The 22,910-nt window shown below is 45.4% G+C and overlaps 1 protein-coding gene across 1 annotated transcript in view; it reads right to left on the reverse strand.

Annotated features, from left to right (window-relative positions):
* Nucleotides 1-19,200: 19,200 nt before the first annotated feature.
* WNT16 (Wnt family member 16) overlaps nt 19,201-22,910 on the reverse strand; it is a 32,803-nt gene continuing 29,093 nt past the window's right edge. The window contains exons 3-4 of the mRNA XM_068272711.1: nt 22,156-22,436; nt 19,201-19,665 (exon numbers count right to left, since the gene is read on the reverse strand). Of these exons, the coding sequence (XP_068128812.1) occupies nt 19,201-19,665; nt 22,156-22,436 (746 nt within the window). The remainder of the gene's footprint in view (nt 19,666-22,155; nt 22,437-22,910) is intronic.

Below are 22,910 nucleotides of genomic sequence, written 5' to 3' on the forward strand. Positions count from 1 at the left end.
CCCTGCAGGAGTTGCAGGGTTCCACACCACAGACTGGAGTATCTGTCCAAATTAGAGTTGTCAATTAAATGGTGTAAACTATCAATCAGTTTTAATTCCAAGTTGTGAGGCAACAAAACATGAAAAATTCCATGGGTTAGGTCCATTTACCAGAGGATCATTTTCTTCATTGGAAGTAGGATCTGATGTGAAACTTACATGGTCTGTACCGGGCCTTAAAGGGAACCTGAAGCAAGTAAAATTATTTAAAGGGACTCCGAGCTCAGCGAAAAAAGTAAAGTTGTACTCACCAGGGTCTTTCTCCAGCCCAGTGCTGGTCGGGAGGTCCCACGCCGGCGTCCTGGCTCCTCTCCTTCACCCCGCTCCGGTATGGCTGACAGGCCGCAGCCCGGGCGACACTCGGTGGAGTGTCGGGCTGCAGCTTCCGCGTATGACGCGGATTACGTCACACGCCGGCCGCCTCGCGTCATCACGGCGGCCGGCGTGAAAGTACTGCGCATGCGCGCTTTAATCGCGCATGCGCAGTACTTTCACGCCGGCCGCCGTGATGACGCGAGGCGGCCGGCGTGTGACGTAATCCGCGTCATACGCGGAAGCTGCAGCCCGACACTCCACCGAGTGTCGCCCGGGCTGCGGCCTGTCAGCCATACCGGAGCGGGGTGAAGGAGAGGAGCCAGGACGCCGGCGTGGGACCTCCCGACCAGCACTGGGCTGGAGAAAGACCCTGGTGAGTACAACTTTACTTTTTTCGCTGAGCTCGGAGTCCCTTTAACATTTTTAAAATAAAAAACATGATGTAGCTGCAAATGAATATTACATACTAACCTCACCATCAGTTCCTCACCATTTTCTTCTTACAGTGATCCCTTCCAGTGCTGACAATATTTTTTTTAGAACTGAAATATACCAGTTGCTGTCAGTTATATATCAGCAGCTGTCAGTTACAACTGAATGTGCAAGGTAATGTCCATGTTTCTCTATGGTTCAAGTGGACAATGTTACAGTTTAACAGTGTGCTGACCAGGCAGCGGTTATGGGGTGATGGCCATTTTTAAAATGGAAGACCTAGAATTCCATTGAACTGAAAATGTCAAAATCACCATACACAGGTCATACGTACCTCCCGTGTAGTTCACCACTCAATCTCTATCTCCTGTCCTGCGTCCCATTTGTCCACTGTGATCAATGGCATTCTCTGTCCTCCCTTTTAAAAATGCCCATGGACACTACCTTGCACATTCAGTTGTAACTGACAGCAACTGGTATATTTCAGTTCTGACAAAACATTGTCAGAACTGGAAGGTACACTGTAAGAAGAAAATGGTGAGGAACTGACGGTGAGGTTAGTATGTAATATTAATTTGCAGCTACATTATCTGTTTGTTTTCAATAATTGTACTCAGTTCAGGTTCCCTTTAGGCTGCTTTCACACAGGGACGTTACAGGCGCACGTTAGTGCAGCCTGTAACGCTCCCCCAACGCACAGCAATGTAACACTAGTGGGCTGTTGACACTGCCCATGTTGCGTTACATTGTAACGCAGCAAAGTGCTGCATGCTGTACGTTGTACGCGGCTAAGCCGCGTTAGACTGTTTGCACATGCTCAGTCATGTTGGGGAGGAGGGGAGAGCGGCCGGGCACTAGAGTTGGGCTGAACGGTTCGCCTGCGAACGGTTCCATGCGAACTTCCGTGGTTCGCGTTCGCGTCCCGTGGGCGAACTTTTGCGGAAGTTCGGTTCGCCCCATAATGCACCATGAGGGTCAACTTTGACCCTCTACATCACAGTCAGCAGGCCCAGTGTAGCCAATTAGGCTACACTAGCCCCTGGAGCGCCACCCCCCCTTATATAAGGCAGGCAGCGGCGGCCATTACGGTCACTCGTGTGCCACTGCCTGCCTGCATTAGTGAGAGTAGGGCGAGCTGCTGCACTGTCTCTCATAGGGAAAGATTAGTTAGGCTTAGCTTGTCCCTGACTGCATCCCTGTTCTGTGAACCCACCACTGCATACCTGTACTGTGAACCCACCACTGCATACCTGTTCTGTGAACCCACCACTGCATACCTGTTCTGTGAACCCACCACTGCATACCTGTTCTGTGAACCCACCACTGCATACCTGTTCTGTGAACCCACCACTGCATACCTGTTCTGTGAACCCACCACTGCATACCTGTACTGTGAACCCACCACTGCATACCTGTTCTGTGAACCCACCACTGCATACCTGTTCAGTGAACCCACCACTGCATACCTGTTCTGTGAACCCGCCACTGCATACCTGTACTGTGAACCCGCCACTGCATACCTGTTCTGTGAACCCGCCACTGCATACCTGTTCTGTGAACCCGCCACTGCATACCTGTTCTGTGAACCCGCCACTGCATACCTGTTCAGTGAACCCGCCACTGCATACCTGTTCAGTGAACCCGCCACTGCATACCTGTACTGTTCAGTGAACCCGCCACTGCATACCTGTTCTGTTCAGTGAACCCGCCACTGCATACCTGTTCTGTTCAGTGAACCCGCCACTGTATACCTGTTCTGTTCAGTGAACCCGCCACTGCATACCTGTTCTGTTCAGTGAACCCGCCACTGCATACCTGTTCTGTTCAGTGAACCCGCCACTGCATACCTGTTCTGTTCAGTGAACCCGCCACTGCATACCTGTTCTGTTCAGTGAACCCGCCACTGCATACCTGTTCTGTTCAGTGAACCCGCCACTGCATACCTGTTCTGTTCAGTGAACCCGCCACTGCATACCTGTTATGTTCAGTGAACCCGCCACTGCATACCTGTTCTGTTCAGTGAACAGTTTGGTGTGTCAGTGTGAAGCAGTACCTTAATTACACTACCTGATTGATGTATACACATGCAAGATGTTTTAAAGCACTTTAGGCCTGTCATTTAGCATTCAATATGATTTCTGCCCTTAAAACGCTGCTTTGCGTCAAATCCAGATTTTTCCCGGGGACTTTTGGCGTGTATCCCACTCCGCCATGCCCCCCTCCAGGTGTTAGACCCCTTGAAACATCTTTTCCATCACTTTTGTGGCCAGCATAATTTTTTTTTTTTCAAAGTTCGCATCCCCATTGAAGTCTATTGCGGTTCGCGAACTTTAATGCGAACTGAACCTTCCGCGGAAGTTCGCGAACCTAAAATCGGAGGTTCGGCCCAACTCTACCGGGCACATGGCTAATTAATATTCACTGCACTCAGTGACGTGCAGTGTTTACTTCCTGGAGCGGCCGCTCTGTGTGGCGATTGGCCAGGCGGGACCACGTGATGCCGCATGTGTCCAAGAGTACGCATCACGGACGCCAGAGTGAGCTGCACAACACAGCTCACTCCGACATCCACACCAGAAAGCACCAGGCGTTGCGTTAGGGGCACGTTATGTGCCCTATAACGTCCCTTAAACACAACGTCCTGGTGTGTAACTAGCCTTAATGTAGATAGAAATGTCACCTGAAACAGCAGAGCTGGAAATGATCATGCAAGTAACAGAACCTTTACCTCCTGGAAAAGACTGCAGTTAGGTAGCCTGGAAGACACTGAACTGAATTGGTGGGTGAAGGTACAATTTGCAAAAGTGGTAAATGTCAGAAGATCTGCAAATTGTATCTCACAGTACTGAACTGATCTGACTGTGCTGTTCTAATCCATAAACTTCCTGTACCATGCAGGACTTTCCACTGGTGAAAAAAATTGCAATTAGTTGTGCAGAAAAATGGAAGATGGTGCATGGTGGTGTGACTTGTAAGGAGAATACATTTCTTGCCAGCATCAAGGGACATTTATCAAATCCCAATTTTTTATTTTTCACTAGACAATAACTGTTTTTTGGGCTGAACGAGAAGCAGTGCCCATATGTTTATGGATTGAGAAATTAAACTGAGCCATAAATAGAGCCCACCCCTTCCTGCCTCCCATCGTTAGCTGCCACCATCTCTAATCATGTGATATAGATAACCGCATTAGTGGGCACCAATTTTCAATTAGCCTAGGAGCATAGTATTTTAGAGAGAGGAGTAATCCAGATTTGTAGATGTAGGAAGCATTTGTGTTTAATGCCTATAAGGAACAGACATAGGGCTGGTGCACACTGCAAGAGCTTTTTAAACACTAGTGATTTTAAAAGCTCTTGCTAATGCAATGCTATGGGGGATTTTTACAAAATCACATTGCTCCAGTGTGAACACACACATTAGATAACATTAGCAGGAGCTTTTAAAATCACAAAGCGCTCAACAAAGCTCTTCAGGTGTGCACCAGCCCATACTTATTTCTTTTTATTTGCCAATATGCACTATAAAATGTCAATTGGAAGCAGGACAAATGAGTCAGAGAAATTAAATTGATTCACATACGGCCATTAATATTGCCATGGGCAGACAGTGCAAGGCAATATTACTTTGTACTAAAGCCAGCAGAATACTGCAAATTTCAAAATTGGTGAGACCCCTCGGTACATGAGTAACGCAAGTGTCGCTATAGCAACCAACGTTATTCAGGTTATGTTACCAAAGCAATGTTTGTGTTACTTCTGTACCACAATTTGTGTTAATTACACATGGTGCTGGTATTAATAATATTGTCATGCACTGTCTGCACACAGCAATATTAACAGCGCTATGTGTATCAGGCCCATTCTCACATACAGAGAAAAACAAATGTATGAGATAAGCTGTGCTGTATCAGAGTATTTACACTTGTTGCACTTAGCATGCACCATTTTGACAGGGAACCAGCAGATCTTCTCACATCCACTGAAAAATACCATTCCTAAGGGCTCGTTTCCACTATCGCGAATCCGCATGCGTCTTGCGTATGCGGATTCGCATAGACAATATAAGTGAATGGGCCTGTTTCCACTTATGTGTCTGCGGGAGCGTTTTATTGTGCGGAGAAAATCTGCACGGAACACCCTGCAGAATTCGCCTGCGTGTGGAATGCAGGCGAATCGCACACAATGTATTTAATAGGGAAATCGCATGCGTTTTCCCCATGCGTTTTTTGCCGCGAATTCGCATAGGTACCAATGTAAATTCATACAGGCAGTGACATGGTTAAAATCGCATATACCCTCACCTATGCGAATTCGCGGCAAAAAACGCACGGGGAATCGCATCCGCATGCGATTTCATCAGCGGTGGAATCCAGGCAATTCCGCACCGCAATAGTGGAAACGAGCCCTCAATGTCACTTATTGGGCCAGATGCACTAAACTACAGTAAGATTGCCATGCACTTGCAGCACACAGCAATTTTACTGTTACTACCACTGACAGTGTAGCGAGAGTTGTCTAATTAGGGTAACACCCATTGCAGCGCTTTACCCTAGCAACATCCATGTTACTTTCAGTTTAATTGTGCAACTCCATGTACTCCTTCAGCGATAGCAACTGTAAAAGTGCTGTGCACTGCCTGCACATGGTAATTGTACCGCTATTTAGTGCATCCGGTCCTTCTGTCTTTACACCTTTAATTTATTGAGCACACTTGAGAAACCGGTTTGCTTTAACCTTTTAGAATAAATAAAAATACACCCACCCTGTCTATATGAGATAACCATAATAAAAAATAAATAAAGATAACCATGTTATAAACACTTTAATGAAAAACTTTTAAAAATACACCCATTTTATGTTTTCATTGAAATGACAGCAAAACAAATATTAAATTCATAGATAGTTTTTGGTTTACAGTTTTGTTTTTTTTAGGTTTAGTGCTATAGGGATAAAAAGTTGCGCTTTACAAATGGATAATTTCAAAATACATACAATAAGTACCATACAAGCATTTGGATTCACATCCAATGCGAGCACTGCATAACTTAAATATTTACAAAATGTACATATGAAAGTAGTATAAAAAATGAGCTTTGACACACATATTCACACATTTTTAAGAGCTTGTAAAGACTGTACAAATATATCATATGAAAATATATTTTTTTAATGTATATAAATAAAAACAAAAATGGCTTTAAGGTTGTGTATGTTTCCAGATTGTTAAATGCTATTTTTTTCCAGTTTGAAATATGTAAATCTGAAAATCAAACTTGGGCCTGGGACCCACTAGCAGCTTTTTTCTAAGAAAGAGGTGCTAAATTCACTGCACATTAATTGCTGTGTTTGTTGTCCCCGTTTTATTGCCTGAAGAAGTGGGTCTGCTCCCACGAAACGCGTTGCAGATTTTGGGGTACTATTGAATAAATGTATTCGTTTGATTCGATGACAGACCTTGGTGTCTAATTATTGAGTGGAAGTCCACCACTTTCCCTCCCGGCAATTCTTAACAATTTTATACTAATTTTATTCTGCTGGCGCCTCTGATCACCTACCAGTATATTTTTCTAAGAAAGAGCTTCACAAGCGCTTACCAAGCACTGCTGGTGGGTCCCAGGCCTTTACGTGAAAAGGAAGTGCCAGTGAGTTTTGGTGGTGGTGGTATATTCATTAAAATATACCAAGCAATTTTTTACTTGATTGCCTGCGTCTCAAGTTTCCATAACTGCGCACATACCGAGAAATCTAGCTGGGCTCAGTTAAGGCTATCCTGAGATTATATATTTAAATGTGACAGATACATACAATACATATAGACAAGATTTACCTTCTTAGAAATATTCTCATTGTGTTGAAAATGAAGACACACAAGTTTTGAGTTGTACTTATTCAGTGCAACTTATAACAGCAAAGTGAGGCCCATTTTACACTTGGGTACCGTACTTTTTTTGCATTACTCTTTCTGCAGGCCGGGTAACACAACAGCAAAGAAAGTGTATGGGGCCTAGTACACAAACCATGTTGTGCTGAGACTGGGAATACCCAATTCACCGCTGATCCACCACAAAGTCAAGAGCGCAATACCATTGGGACTTCCACCCTGTTGCAGTGGCGGCGGAATACATGGACGTCAATGAGCAACACAGAAATTTTGAATGTGTTGGCGGCACACATGCATGGAACAATACAAATACGATGGGGAAGCCGGGAATCCCAGTGATGTACTTCCTGTCCAGCAGGGATTACGTCACTGGTCGGGGCATGGGGGGGTGGAGCTATGCATATGACCTTGTCGGCGCACTCTGCGGCAGGGTCATATGAATCATGAATCTCGTTTTTGATGTTTCCGTGTGGTGCAAGTGGACGGAGCATCGCAATGCAATACTCGCCTCAAATGTAAAACCAGTAATAGCAAGAGTTCAGAAAAACATAAGAAGAAGCACTGAGATGTATAAAGGATCCCCTCTGTGGCAGTACCCTGTGGTACTACCTTTGTTACATCTGTATGTATTTGCAATTTTTTTTTTAGGAACAGATGATCATCACTTCATTTTTCCTGAACTGGTATTTTTTTAATTTCACTGTTATAATTTGCATTTAGTAGATACAGTTAGAAAACTTATTTTGACGTTTGTTTGAAAACAGAACTATATAATGAAGTGCCCTTTTGTTCAACTTCTGACCCATATTTTCTGTGCCTAAAAAGACATATATGGGTGGGCTTTCAAAACCCATCTATCTCACCTTTACATAGCCTAACACCAGATGTATGTATCTGTTTTTACATTGTGTATTGAATTTAATGTATGCCTCTTTGATTATTATTTTTCAATTAAGTTGAATGGCCTCAATTCACTAAGATCATGTTGGAGATAATGAGGCAAGAGTAAACTTGCCACTGCACAGTGAGAGAGTTATCTTATCTCTTCATTCCTTAAAGAGAATCTGTATTGTTAAAATCGCACAGAAGTAAACATATCAGTGCGTTAGGGGACATCTCCTATTACCCTCTGACACAATTTTGCCGCTCCTCGCCGCATTAAAAGTGGTTAAAAACAGTTTTAAAAAGTTTGTTTATAAACAAACAAAATGGCCACCAAAACAGGAAGTAGGTTGATGTACAGTATGTCCACACATAGAAAATACATCCATACACAAGCAGGCTGTATACACCCTTCCTTTTGAATCTCAAGAGATCATTTGTGTGTTTCTTTCCCCCTGTTCTCATGCACTGAAGTTTCAGGCTGCTGTTTCTCCTGCAAACAGCTTTGCCTTTGTCTGTAATTCTTCAGTATGTGAAAGCCCAGCCAGCTCAGAGGACGATTTATCCAGCTTGTAAAAGATAAGAGAGCAGAGAGAAGCTGCACTAATCTAAATAACACACAGGCAGTGTGCAGAGAGGGGCCTGAAAGGGGGAGTTCATAGCAGAACCACAACACTGAAGAACTTGGCAGCCTTCCAGACACAGGCTGACAAGTCTGACAAGAGAGAGATAAGTTGATTTATTACAGAGACAGTGATAGTATAAAGTGCTGCAGTAAGCCAGAACACATTAGAATAGCTTTTGGAACTTGTAGGATGATAAAAAACAGGATGCAATTTTTGTTACGGAGTCTCTTTAAGTTACCTCCTCTGTAGTTAAGTTACCTCCTCTGTAGGGATGGCCCGAACGGTTCGCTGGCAAACGGTTCACTTCCCGGCGAACTTCCGATGGTTCGCGATCGTGGAGAAACACAAGCTTTTCCGGAAGTTCGATTCGTCCCCATAATGCACCATTAGAGTCAACTTTGACCCTCTACAATGTTCCCCAACCCTGTTCTCAAGGCCCACCAACAGTGCATGTTTTCTATTTAGCCACAGAGGTAGTTAATCTGCTCTGCTGCAACACTAATTATTCCACCTGTGCATGTTTGTGGTTTCCTGTAAAACATGTACTGTTGGTGGGCCTTGAGGACAGGGTTGGGGAACTCTGCTCTACATCACAGTCAGCAGGCACATTGTAGCCAATCAGGCTACACTCCCTCCTGGAGGCCCCCCCCCCTTATAAAAGGCAGGCACTACCGGCCATTATACTCACTCATGTACCTGCAGTAAATAGAGAAGGGACAGCTGCTGCAGACTCTCTCATAGGGAAAGATTAGTTAGGCTTTTGTAGGCTTGTTAGCTTGCTCCTTGCTGATTCTTATTGCTAAAATAGCACTCCACAACAGCTCTTTTGAGAGCTAATCCTGTTCTTGTGATCTATTTTTTTTTCTGTGCGTCCCACTGACACTTGTGTTGCATAGACAGCCTTGATAATTCATACTGTGTGTGTGCCACTGCCAGGCCCAGCACATTCAGTGACTACCTGTGTGTGTGACAGGGGCACATTGTAATACCCAGTACTGCATATACCTACCTACCTGTTGTTCACAGTGCACCCACCTACCTACGTGAGCGCACGCAGTGTCGCTGTGCCTGTCCGCGACCTGTCTGTGTGTGTGTGACAGGTGCACATTGTAATACCCATTACTGCATATACCTACCTACCTGTTGTTCACAGTGCACCCACCTACCTACGTGAGTTGAGCGCACGCAGTGTCACTGTGCCTGTCCGCTACCTGTCTGTGTGTGACTGGTGCACATTGTAATACCCAGTACTGCATATACCTACCTACCTACCTACCTACCTACCTACCTGTTGTTCACAGTGCACCCACCTACCTACGTGAGTTGAGCGCACGCAGTGTCACTGTGCCTGTCCGCTACCTGTCTGTGTGTGACAGGTGCATATTGTAATACCCAGTACTGCATATACCTACCTACCTGTTGTTTACAATGCACTTACCTACCTATGTGAGCGCACGCAGTGTCACTGTGCCTGTCCGCTACCTGTCTGCGTGTGACAGGTGCACATTGTACTATCCATTACTGCATATACCTACCTACCTGTTGTTCACAGTGCACCCACCTACCTACGTGAGTTGAGCGCACGCAGTGTCACTGTGCCTGTCCGCTACCTGTCTGTGTGTGACAAGTGGACATTGTAATACCCATCACGGCATATACCTACCTGTTGTGTTCAGTGCACCCACCTCATCACTGCATATACCTACCTGTTGTGTTCAGTGCACCCACCTACCTACGTGAGTGCACGCAGTTTGATATACCACTCTGTGCATACCTGTTAACTGCACCTGTGTGACTGCACATTGTATTAGTCAAGTCAGTGCATACCTTTCACTTCATCCCCCTGATATGGACACAACGTATAAAACAGGCAGAGGTAGAGGCAGACCCAGAGAAAGGCCACCTGGCAGATCTGTGCGAGGTCGTGTTGATGTGATTTCGTGCGGCCCTCCACCAAAGTACAGTGCTCAGAAGAAGGAATGTCCCATCAACTCCCAAGATTGTCAGGACGTGGTTGACTATTTAACACAGAACACCTCATCTTCTGCAGCCACCAGCGCTACTTCAAGCACCACATCCATTGCATTTGACACTTCACAGGAGTTAATTGGTGGGGAATTAACTGATTCACAGCCATTATTGTTACAACCAGATGAAGGCGCTAAGCAAGTTACACCACCTCATATGTCTGAGTTAGGCGGCAACACTATGGACGTAACGTGTGAAGATGATGAAGTACCTGCTATTGGTGCAGTTTTTGAGGTGTCTGAGGCAAGTAAAGCTGGGCAGGATGATTATGATGATGACAATGATACGGATCCCACGTATGTTCCCAATAGAGGAGATGAACAGGGGGACAGTTCAGAGGGGGGGTCAGAGAGGAGTAGGAGGAGACGAGTTGCTGAAAGAAGCAGGGGGAGCTCGTCATCAGAAACAGCTGGTGGCAGTGTCCGGCGCCATGGGCACAGCAGAGGCTATTCTTCCTGCGCCAACTTAAAAAATTTGGCATGCCTCGGGAGCTGCTGACCAGCTTCTACACTGCTACCACGGAGTCCATACTTTGCTCATCAGTCATTGTCTGGTATGCCGGCGCAACGGCCAGCGACAGACACAAATTGCAAAGAATCATTAGTGAGGCGGAAAAGATCATCGGTTCGCCCCTGCCACCTCTTGATCTCCTCCACTCGGCCAGGATGAGGAAGAGGGCAACTAAGATCTCTAGTGACCCCTCCCACCCGGGCAGCCTCTTCTTTGAGCTCCTCCGATCTGGTCGGCGTTTCCGAACTATCCCTTCCAAGACCACCAGGCGCAGGAACTCCTTCTTCCCCCAGGCAGTTCTACTACTCAACAACACCGACCCCTGACTCTTCCCTCCTAGTCTGCAATCAGCACGCGGGCCACAGGAGCTGCTCTTCTGCCCTCCCTTCTGAATCTCGTACACACACCATTAGCTAGATGTTAGATGTAGACGTTATGCACTGTTAATGTTTTGTCAATATGTGTAATTCTGACTGTATATGTAACATGTATAACTGTTGTATTGTGTACTTTGCCTAAGCCACGTGTACCACAAGCAATTCTGAGTATGGCACCACCGTACTTGGCGAATAAATCCATCTTGTATCTTGTATCTTGTATGTATCGCCACCTATGGACAACCAGCCAACATGCCCTTCAACGTCAGCTGCTGATGCTACCATAGTGCCCTCACCCCAGGAGGGCTCATTGGTTTGGAAATTTTTTAATGTGTCTGCCTCAGATCGGAGCAGTGCCATCTGTTCTCTCTGCCTCCAAAAATTGAGCCGTGGAAAGGCCAACAGTCATGTAGGGACAAGTGCCTTACGAAGAAACATGGAGAAAAGGCACAAACTGCAATGGGAAGAGAACCTGAGCAAAAGCAGCACACAAAAGAAAAGCCACTCTCCTTCTCCTCTTTCTCCTTCAGGTGCAGCATCTTCAGCCGCTTTCTCCCTTGCACCTTCACAGCCACCCTCCTCCACTCTGCCTCTGCCCTTGAGCGGTTCCTGCTCCTCTGCCCACGGCAGCCAGGTGTTCGTGAAGGAAATCATTGAGCGGAAGAAGCCAATTTCACCCCCTTGCCCGGCATCTGACAGCTGGTGTGGCGGAACTGTTAGCTCACCAGCTGTTACCATACCAACTGGTGGACTCTGAGGCTTTCCGTAAATTTGTGGCCATTGGGACACCGCAGTGGAAGATGCCAGGCCACAATTATTTCTCTAAAAAGGCGATACTCAAACTGTACCATGAAGTGGTGTCATCTCTGGCACACAGTGTTGGGTCAAGGATCCACCTGACCACGGATGCCTGGTCTGCCAAGCACGGTCAGGGCAGGTACATAACTTACACAGCCCATTGGGTCAACCTGGTGACTGATGGCAAGCATGGAGTACGTGGCTGTGCAGCGGACCAACTTGTGACACCTCCACGGCTTGCAGGCAGGCCTCCTGCCACCTCCTCTCCTCCTGCTACATCCTCTTCACTTTCGTCCTCCTCCTCCTCCTTGGATGAGTGGCAGTTCAACTCTACTGGTGCTGCAATCTCCTCTCCAGCTACACAGCCCCATCTCCACAGGGCCTATGCTGCATGCCAGGTACGACGGTGTCACGCCATCTTAGACATGTCTTGCCTTAAAGCGGAGAGTGACACTGGACCAGCTCTCCTGGCTGCTTTTAACAAACAGGTGGATCAGTGGCTGACCCCGCACCAGCTGGAGATCGGTAACGTGGTGTGTGACAACGGCAGCAATCTCCTTTCCGCTTTGAATTTGGGAAAGCTGACACATGTACCCTGCATGACACATGTGCTGAATCTAGTCATTCAAAGATTTGTGTCAAAGTACCCAGGCTTAGAGGACGTCCTGAAGCAGGCCAGGAAGTTGTGTGGGCATTTCAGGTGGTCTTACACGCCCATGGCACGCTTTACGGACATTCAGCGGAGAAACAAGTTGCCGGTGAGACCCTTGATATGTGATAGCCTGACTAGCTGGAATTCGACCCTGGTCATGTTCTGTCGCCTGCTAGAACAGGAGAAAGCCGTCACCCAGTACCTCTACAATTTCAGTAGAAGGACACAATCTGGGGAGATGGGGATGTTCTGGCCCCCGAACTGAACACTGATGCGAAATGCATGCGGGCTCATGCGGCCGTTTGAGGAGGTGACCAATCTGGTGAGTCGCAGTGAAGGCACCATCAGCGACTTGAACCCGTACACTTACTTCCTGGAGCGTGCCGTGCGTAGAGTGGTGGATCAAGCTGTGGAGGAGCGTGAAGAGGAACAGTTACGGCAGGCACAGTTGTGGGAGCAATTTTCATCAGAATCAGATGTTTCCTCAACACCTGCGGCAGCACAGAGGGGGGAGGAGGAGGAAGAGTTGTGTGGGGAAGAGGAGTCAGACTCGAATGGTGAGGAAGGTGTTTCTTTGGAGGAGGAGGAAGCAGCGGCAGAAGAACAACCGCAGCAGGCGTCGCAGGGGGCTTTTGCTGCTCGACGTTCCCGTGGTATTGTTCGTGGCTGAGGGGGAGGAGGAGGACTTACCTGACATCACTGAGGAAGAGCAAGAGGAGATGGAGAGTACGTCTAGATCCAACTTTGTGCAAATGTCGTCTTTCATGCTGACCAGCCTGTTGAGGGACCCCCGTATAAAAAAAACTCAAGGGGAATGAGCTGTACTGGGTGGCCACGCTACTAGACCCTCGGTATAGGCACAAAGTGGCAGACATGGTACTAACTCACCAGAAGGCAGAAAGGATGCAGCACATGCAGAACAAGCTGGCAACTATGCTTTACAATGCGTTTAAGGCTGATGTCACAGCACAGCGCAATAAAGATACCACTGCCAGTAATCCTCCTCCCATGTCCACGCTGGCAAGGACAAGACATTCCAGCGATCTCATGGTGATGTCGGGCATGCGGACATTCTTTAGTCCAACACCTCGCCTTAGCGCTTCCGGAACCACCCTCCACCAACGCCTGGACTGGCAGGTAGCCGACTACCTGGCCTTAAATGTGGATGTAGACACTGTGAGTAGCGATGAACCCTTGGACTGCTGGGTGCGCAGGCTTGACCTGTAGCCAGAGCTGTCCCAATTTGCCATCCAACTTCTGTCTTGCCCTGCCTCAAGCGTCCTGTCAGAAAAGACCTTCAGCGCAGCTGGAGGCATTGTCACTGAGAAGAGAAGTCGCCTAAGTCACAAAAGTGTTCAGTACCTCACGTCTATCAAAATGAATGAGACATGGATCCCGGAGGGCTACTGCCCGCCCGAAGACTAAGTCAGTCCCCACACACAGCATCTCTGCCTGCACGTCGTGTGACTGGCTGCATTGCCCCAAGACTAAGTTGCTCCCCACACAGCACCTCTGCCCACAGGCCGCTTGACTGGCTTCTCCGCCACCACCAACAGGGTCCAGGACTCCAGGCGGATTCCTGAATTTTTAATTGCTAGCAGAGGCCGCTATAATAATTTTTCTGGTGCATGTACATGCCTGACTAATTTTTCTGGCTGCACTGCGGCTGCAACAACAAAAACAAAAGGTATGTACATGTGCCCATTCCCCTTCATGATCATTACCTTGCCCCGGTGAAGGGGCTTGCGTATCACAATGAAGCAATGACCGACGGCTATATGAGTGTCTCGGGGGGTGGCACACTAAAGATAATAAGGTCGTTGCTTCATTGTGGACAGACCAAATTTGATCAGCTGGACAGTCACTGTTCTGTCATTCAGCTACCTCAGCCTGGCTACCATATGGGCTGGAAAGCCGCCAACACCTGCACTCTCGTCATGGTGCGCACCAGTCCAACACGGCCGTCACTACACAAACGGCTGTTTGCAGTCACTGCATACCATTCACTGCATATTTGACTGCACATTGTATTATACCTGGCAGTCAGTGCATACCTTTCACTTGAATGGATGGCAGTCTTGCCCTCCATAACAGATTCTCATTAAAGGTAGTTAAGTCTATCAATGTCATATACAGCAGGGCCTCAAAAGTCCTCCTGTATTGTTATTTTTGGTCACTACCTTGGGACGTGCATGCCATGCCTGCTGCCTTCCTTGGATGTGTGGTAGCCGTTCCTGCTCCTTTGCCCACAGCGTGCCTGCTGCCTTCCTTGGATGTGTGGTGGTGGTAGCCGTTTCTTGGGCTCCCACTCCGGAACGGAATCGAACCAGGATTCCCTGGCCATTACCCGTGGCCACTGGTCACCTGCAATGGCAGACTTGCCCTCCATAAAAGATTCTCATTGCAGGTACTGAACAGCAAGCAGAACAAGTATTTAAAAAAAATAGATGTAAGCTTCAACAATGGTAGAGAAAGAACCATCGAAAGTTGATAAGGCAGTCAGACATTACCTGACATCACTAAGTGAGGAAGAGCAATCTCGCCATGGTGCGCACCAGTCCAGCACGACCGTCACTACGCAAACAGCTGTTTGCGGTGCGTTACACAGTGAGTTTGGTGTGTCAGTGTGAAGCAGTACTCTAATTACACTCCCTGATTGATGTATAGACATGCAAGATGTTTTAAACCACTTTATGCCTGCAATTTAGCATTGCAATGTGATTTCTGCCCTTCAAACGCTGCTTTGCATCAAATCCCCCGGGACTTTTGTGGTCTATCCCACCTCGCCATGCCCTCCACCAGGTGTTACACCCCTTGACACATCTTTTCCATCACTTTTGTGGCCAGCATAAATTTTTCTAGTTTTCCAAGTTCGCCTCCCCATTGAAGTCTATTCGCGAAAGTTTGCGGGAGGTTCGCAAACTGAAAATTGGAGGTTCGGGCCATCTCTACTCCTCTGTAGCTAAGCTACCTCCTCTGTAGTTCTTTTCACAGGCAGTTAATTAACAGCCTGTCTTTAACTTTTGAATTCTGGAGTTTTTTTAAAGATTGAAGAGTTAACTAAAAGACAGAAGAGTTAACTTTAGGTTTGCCTTAGGTAAAATGGCCTCAATTCACTAAGCTTATCTCCTGTCTTTAATAATGTTACTAGAGCTGTCACCATGGTGATAAGGCATGTAGTATTCAGGAAACATTTTACCTCAGGCAAACCTAAAGTTAACTCTTCTGTCTTTAAGTTAACTCTCCAATCCTTAAAATAACTCCAGAGTTAAAGACGGGCTGTTAATTAACTGCGTGTGCAAATAACTACAGAGGAGGTAAATTAACTACAGAGGAGGTAAATTAAGGAATGAAGAGATAAGATAACTCTCTCACTGTGTGGAGGTAAGTTTTCTCTTGCCTTATTACAGCCTTTTTCAACCTTTTTACCATGGAGGAACCCTGCAAATAACTTTTGGATCTCAAGGAACCCCTGCAAACAATTTTTTGATCTTGAGGAACCCCTGCATTTATTTTGCAGGAGGCACGGTATTTAAAAGTATGTGTGGCTGTTTATTTCACTCCCCCCATTACACTGCCACTCCTTATACTGTCTCCTGACCCTCCAATTTAGTGCTTCTTGTTTCAGTACCACCTATTATTGTGTGCTCTATTATACTTCCACCACAATGGTGGAAAATGCCAAGGAACCCCTGCAGAGTACTCAAGGAACCCTGGGGTTCCAGGGAACCCTGGTTGAGAAAGCCTGCCTTATTATCTCCAGCATGATCTTAGTGAATTGAGGCCATTGTTTCCTGAATATGACATGCCTTATCACCATGGTGATCACTCTAGAAACGTTATTAAAGACAGGAGATAAGCTTAGTGAATTGAGGCCAATGTGAAAGAAAAATAAAACTTTCAGTATTTTGTGTCCGCTGCAAAGAAAGAGGGTGTGAATTTTTTGAAGAGGATGATTATTTCCATTCCCACTGTAGCTGAGCCACTAGAAGCTTTAAAGGATTATAAACTGTTTAATGGCTACATGAGCTGTCTGATTCATTCATCACATTGCTAGATGTCCCTCTGAGTGAGCCAGATTGACTAAAGGCATCTTCAGGCCAAACCGTTCATGTTCTTCAGCAGCCACCCTGGATTTATTGAACTTCTTGTGGTTTGCAAGTATTAGCAATTTAACTGAATTAGGAGTTTGTAGGATTTTCATAACAGCAGCAAACATTTAGAAAATAAATCCAGGCATTTCTGGATTGTTGATTTAAAAAGGTTGCCATGTTATTCGGACATAGGACTTAATTTTTGCATAATGTCAATAGCATCTATTTGCATCCTAAATTCAGATACAGTAAATGCACAATGTATTATATGCATGTTTTCAAATTGTCTAAGCAAACCTTACATATGAATCAATTCAGAAATGTGACTGCTCCTCATCTGCATTTTTACATTAAGCCTGGTTTCACACTCTGCATGTTACATAACACATGGTGGCGTAGTGGTTAGCACTTTCGCCTTGCAGCGCAGGGTCCCCGGTTTGACACCCAGCCAGGGCACTATCTCCACTGTGTTTGTATGTTCTGCCAGTGTCTGTGTGGGTTTCCTCCAGGCACTGCGGTTTTCTCCCACATCCAGAAAACATACAGATACTTACTTAATTGGTTTCCCCCTAAAATTGGCCCTAGACTACAATACATTCACTACGCAATGCACAGATAGACTTATGACTATGGTAAGGATTAAATTGTGAGCCTGTCTGAGGGACAGTTAAGTGACAAGACCGTATACTCTGCAGGAGATGTTGGCGCTATAGAAATACTAAATAAATAAACTGCAATGGACACTGTGCTCATCGTACCTTATTTGTTAGTTCAAAGGATGCACACAGCGAGTTAGAGTAACACGATCTGATAAAACGCAGTGATATGGAGAGACCCATAGAATAATATGGGCAGTGAGATGACATGCAGAATTATTTTGCAATGCAACACATATAGTGTGAATGCACCTTAACAGCAGTCATTTTTTTATAAAGTGCATAATCAGGAACAGCTGCAGTTACTATGAGACCTATGAAATGGGTGGCTAAGTGGATAGAACAACCGCCTTGCAGTACTAAAGTCCCACAGCTGAATTTCAGACAGGACTCTGCTGTATAAAGTATGCCATTTTCTCTGTTTGTGTGAGATTTCTCTGTGCTTAAGTTTCTTTCCAAAGCCAAAAACATATGGTAAGCTAATTGGCATTTTCCCTAAAAATTGATCCTAGAGTGTTTAGGGAATCTTAGATTGCGAGACCTGGTAACAGCAATGTACATGGAGCACTATTACTTGTAAAGCATTGTGGAAAATGTCAGGGTTCATAAACTTCTATAATAGTAATGTGAGGGTGTTTTACTAAAGGAGAAATACGCAGAATAGTATAGTGAAGCTTTTGAACATTTTAACTATATGCGGAAAACTATTTTCTCCACATTTTATTTTGTTAAATTGGTGTTAAGTGGGCGCTAGTATAATAATCTACTTCCAAACCACACCAGCTCAAGTGTCACCTGCAGCAATTGTGACTGCAATTTTCAGTCAGGGATGATTGTACCTAGGCTGTTCACAAATGCAGCAATGCCAGTATTTTGTGTTGGACGCAATGGCAGCGTGTGGGACCAAGCTAATATTTGTGTCTCTAGTTATTTTCTTCAATTTTTTTTTTTGAACAGTGTGTACTTTTCGTTCAGTACATTGACTAAAGAGCTCCCTAGACTTTCCCTAAGGTTCTTTGAAGGTCACCCCTCCCACACACACACCATGCTGGATCCTAATAGCACCTCATATAGGTTGAACGGTCTATCTCTTGGCAAAGAACATTACATTCACTGAATTCTTAAAAAAAAAACATTTTGGGAAATATATTGTAATTAAGTTTTGTTGCAAGTTATACATTTCCACTAAAAGCACCCATGTCGTGGGAGGATTTGTCTAGGTTACAGGCGTCAAACTCCAGTCCTCGAAGTCCATATTCATGCCAGTGTTTAGGATGGACTGAGAAATGTGTTCTACCTGATGAACCGCACCTTTCCTGATTCAGTCCTATCATTAATTCTTGCTGTGCCAAAAATGTGTGAGGACCTCGGCCATTGAGGTCTGGAGTTTAACATCCTTGGTCTAGGTGCATCATTACCTTAACCCCCTTGGTGTTATGATTCTTTCCATATTTTAGGGTCTAAATGCGGTGCAATTTTTTTTTGCATGCTTTTTAGATCCTAAAACCTGGAAAAAAAATCATGCTGCTAAGGAGTTCTGCAACAGCTCAGCTCTCACTCCCCTCCCTGGGATCCAGCGCTGCAGTTTTCCCTTTGTCCTCGGGGTGGCGCTGTAACCCTTTAGTGAGATTGCCAGCTGTCATCATGATGACAGATGGCGATCTCACCAAGGGGAAGCAAAGCCTCGGAGGAGAGGAAGTAGAATGGCGGCCGATGTTGGGATCCCCCGGGAGGTGAGTTAAAACGCCAGCTGCGTGCATTGCTCTGCATAGACCTCCTGCCGGCTACCACAAGTTCAGCTTGGGAATACTGCTCCTAGCATGTCTTTCCTACCTCGAGCTGAACTCGTGATTACCGCTAAGGAGGTTAATGGATTCAGGTTCCTCTGGGCCACCTGTCTCATAAGCATTATTTGCAGGTATGGACATCTGTCATGCTTTCACATCTTCTGCAGCGTACATAACAGCACCACACAAATTTGCACTCACATCTTTCTACATGTCTGACCACATGTGTGTTATACCCTCTCCCACAGCAGAGCAAGTTGCAGCCGTCTGGTCCCTCAGAAGTACGATTACATTCCCTCCCGTGCGTCCCAGAAATTCCCAGCTTCCGATCTTCCACACAGTAGTTTGGGGATCGGTTGGTGTACACAAGATCTTCTTTTCTGATAGGAATTTTCCGATGGTTCTTTTCTTTTCTGCGAACCTTTCGTTTTAGTCGATCTGATATCTGAACGCTGTTCTCATATTTGTCCTTTAGGTAATTGCCAATCTTTTCGAATGAAGACATCGATTTCCAGCATGTCTTCACAGCACAAGATCCAGAGACTCCGTGGCACCGGCAATCCACAGTCATAAGCTTAGCCACAGCCTAATAAAACAGATACAGATCTACAGTCACCAGGTGGAAGGCTATATGAGCAAGCAAGTAAGCAGCACCGAATCAGGAAAAAAGGATGCAGGAGGCCTTATGGGAAAAAACATTGCCACTATAGGTGCCTATTATATAAGCCACGACTTGTGGCAAAGAACAGAAATTTGGGTGCACAGCAGCCCCCGCTATCGTGGCTTTTATAATTTCTGCAATATGCAGTAAAGAAGGTAAACTTTGGTGCCCGAAGATGCACGATTAGCGGCATACAAGCTAAAGTTTGGTGCTTGTTTGCAGCTGATCGTGCGTCTCCCAGCACCAAAATGTACTTTTTTTTCTTTCAAATTGCTGATCTACAGGCGAGAGGGGCTTAAAGGGATACTGTAGGGGGGTCTGGGGAAAATGAGTTGAACTTACCCGGGACTTCTAATGGCCCCCCGCAGGCATCCTGTGCCCGTGCAGCCACTCACCGATGCACCGGCCCCGCCTTCGGTTCACTTCTGGAATTTTAGACTTTAAAGTCTTAAAACCACTGCGCCTGCGTTGCCATGTCCTCGCTTCCCCTGATGTCACCAGGAGTGCACGGCGCAGGCACAGACCATACTGGGCCTGCGCAGTACGCTCCTGGTGCCATCAGCGGGTGTGAGGACACGACAATGCAGGCGCAGTGGTTTTCAGAGTTTAAAGTCTGAAATTCCAGAAGTGAACCAGAGGCGGGGCCGGAACATTGGGGAGTGGATGCGCGGGCACAGGATGTCTGTGGGGGACCATTAGAAGCCCCGGGTAACTTCAACTCATTTTCTCCTGACCCCCCCTACAGTGTCCATTTAAGGTTTAGGCAGAGTGGTTTAAGGTTAGGTGCTAGGGGTTGTTAGGCACCACTGGGGGGGTTCTTAGGGTTAGGCACCACCAGGGGCGGTAATAGGGATCTGTGTGAGAGAAGGGTTAGTTTTAGCCATAGTATAATATCGGTAAAGTTACCAATACTTTACTATCGGAATTCAGCAGTGGAGATATTCTACTAGCAGCATTCCCCTGCGCTCTTTTTTTCCAGGCATCTTTTTGCATGTATGTGTTGTTCATTACTGCCACTAACAGATGTAAGCCAAATGCATTAAGATAAAAAAAAAGCCTCTATATTTCAAGTATACGACAAACTAACAGTCCTGCTTCTTTATAGACATGAAACTCCTTGGTACCATCAAGTTTCCTTATTAATGAAGAATTTGCATTTTAGTCTATGCAAAAAGCACCTCCCCAGCGCATTGGCTGTTATGTTTCTTGTAAATTATAGCTGTGAATGTTACTTTATTGTCAACAGAACTCAATTTGAACTCATTTCCCCTGGGGTGTCTCTGTTGCCACATGTCAGTCTCTGCAAATGTTAGTTTTGGTGTATTTCAAGGAATAATATTCAGCCTAAATTATCAAGTACATTAGAGTCCCTCCTCAATTGCTGAATCCCACTATGTTTGAATGTTGGAGTACATTTCCCCCACGCACGCACAGTTGCACACACACAGTCCCCATATCACATCGGGGCTAGAAGTCACATCTGTTGGTTTACAGTTTATTGTAAGCCGTTTCTTTGAATGTACTAGTTGCAGTTTATATAACACAGACCTCAGTTGATGGTGTGCACCTGGAGAACACACACAGTGCAATATATACACATCACAACAAAATAGATACAATCATTTCATTGAATGATATAAACCATTTTAAACAGACTTTGATTGTTCAGGTCACTAAAATAGTTTGTATATGTTCCTGGCATTGCCTTGGTGTTGGGTATTGCATGCCCCATTTTGCATGTAACACAACACAATCATACTTATAATTAGATTGATTTATATCATATTTATAATTAAAAAGAATTGTAGGTAAGCAGTTCTTTTACATGAATGTATTTCTGATGTGTATTTAGCTGCTGACCTGGAATACATACGCAGCAATCTTGTGAGGCCCTCATACCACATCTGTATAGTATGAGTGAGCAATCTGTTTAATTACATTCTGTCTGTTTAAACCTACTACCATAGTTATTGAGTAGACTGCATCAGTCATTTTCAGTCTCATACTATATGATGTGTAGAGGCTGAATTGAATTACAATCCGTGGCTTAGGAGTGCCCTCGTCCTAAATACACATTGGTAGATTGCCTGGTGTATGGCCAGTGGCCAGCATAAGACAGTCATTTCTTGCATGCAGTGTCTGAGAATGTATTTGGGCTTAGGAAGATAATAGGCGTAGATTAAAGCCGTGCTAATTTTAGATTTTATAATGTTGGATTTAGGATTCTGCTATATGATCACACAATAATGTAGTTTCGTTTCATCTCACCACCTGTTTAGCTTACCAATGGAAAATAATGACTTATCAGGTCAGTGAATAAAATAGAGTTAGACTGGGAAGATACAGCTGTAAATTCCCTAGATATTTAGGCACCAGACTTCAAAGTATCAAGACAGTCGGCACAGAGATACATACCAGTCTACCGGCTTCATTGTTGTGCAAGTGCATTGCGCTAAGAATGTCCGACTCGCTTGCGTTTTTGTAAGGTGCATCAAGGAATTTCCGGCTGAACCACATTCCATACTGAAGATCGTCTGAGCATCCTCCCCAGTGCCATCCTTCTGTGGCCGAGCCACCATTCTGAAGACTTGTGTCACATGAGCATTCAGTCATATTACCAGCACTGCATGATCTTGTGACAGAATGCACCAGGCCTGCTGCTGTCACTGCCGAGATGAATGCCGTTTCCTTGGTACCTGAAATAAGTTCATAGTTAGCTGTATTCATCATTATCTTTCACCAAATAATTCTGTTATCAAATGCCTTCATAAAATTAATAGAATGTTATAGGCAAACAAAATTGTTACTGTATAGCCTGGATTCAGCCTTAAATACAGTAGCTGGCAATTGAGTGAATGCCAGGAAAATCCTACTAGGACAACTGACATTTATTTGGGATTAATCCCGGTCTCTTGAAATGATGGCAGGTGTGCACCCAAGAAGACTGAATGCTCGCCTGTAATAACATGAAAAGGTGCTTCAACAAAGTTATAGTCAAGTTACTCATTTTCAAACTACTGAAAATAGTTTCAGTAAAAGTGGCACAGAATGATGTGCAAATGTGCACAAAATTACTCTTTGCAATAACAGTAGTAATGCACAATTATGTGCAAATGTGCCCAATATAAACCTTTCACTTATAAGAACTGAAAAAAAAACCTCAAATCCAC

Source organism: Hyperolius riggenbachi, chromosome 3, assembly GCF_040937935.1.
Source record: "Hyperolius riggenbachi isolate aHypRig1 chromosome 3, aHypRig1.pri, whole genome shotgun sequence".
Classification (NCBI taxonomy): Eukaryota; Metazoa; Chordata; class Amphibia; order Anura; family Hyperoliidae; genus Hyperolius; species Hyperolius riggenbachi.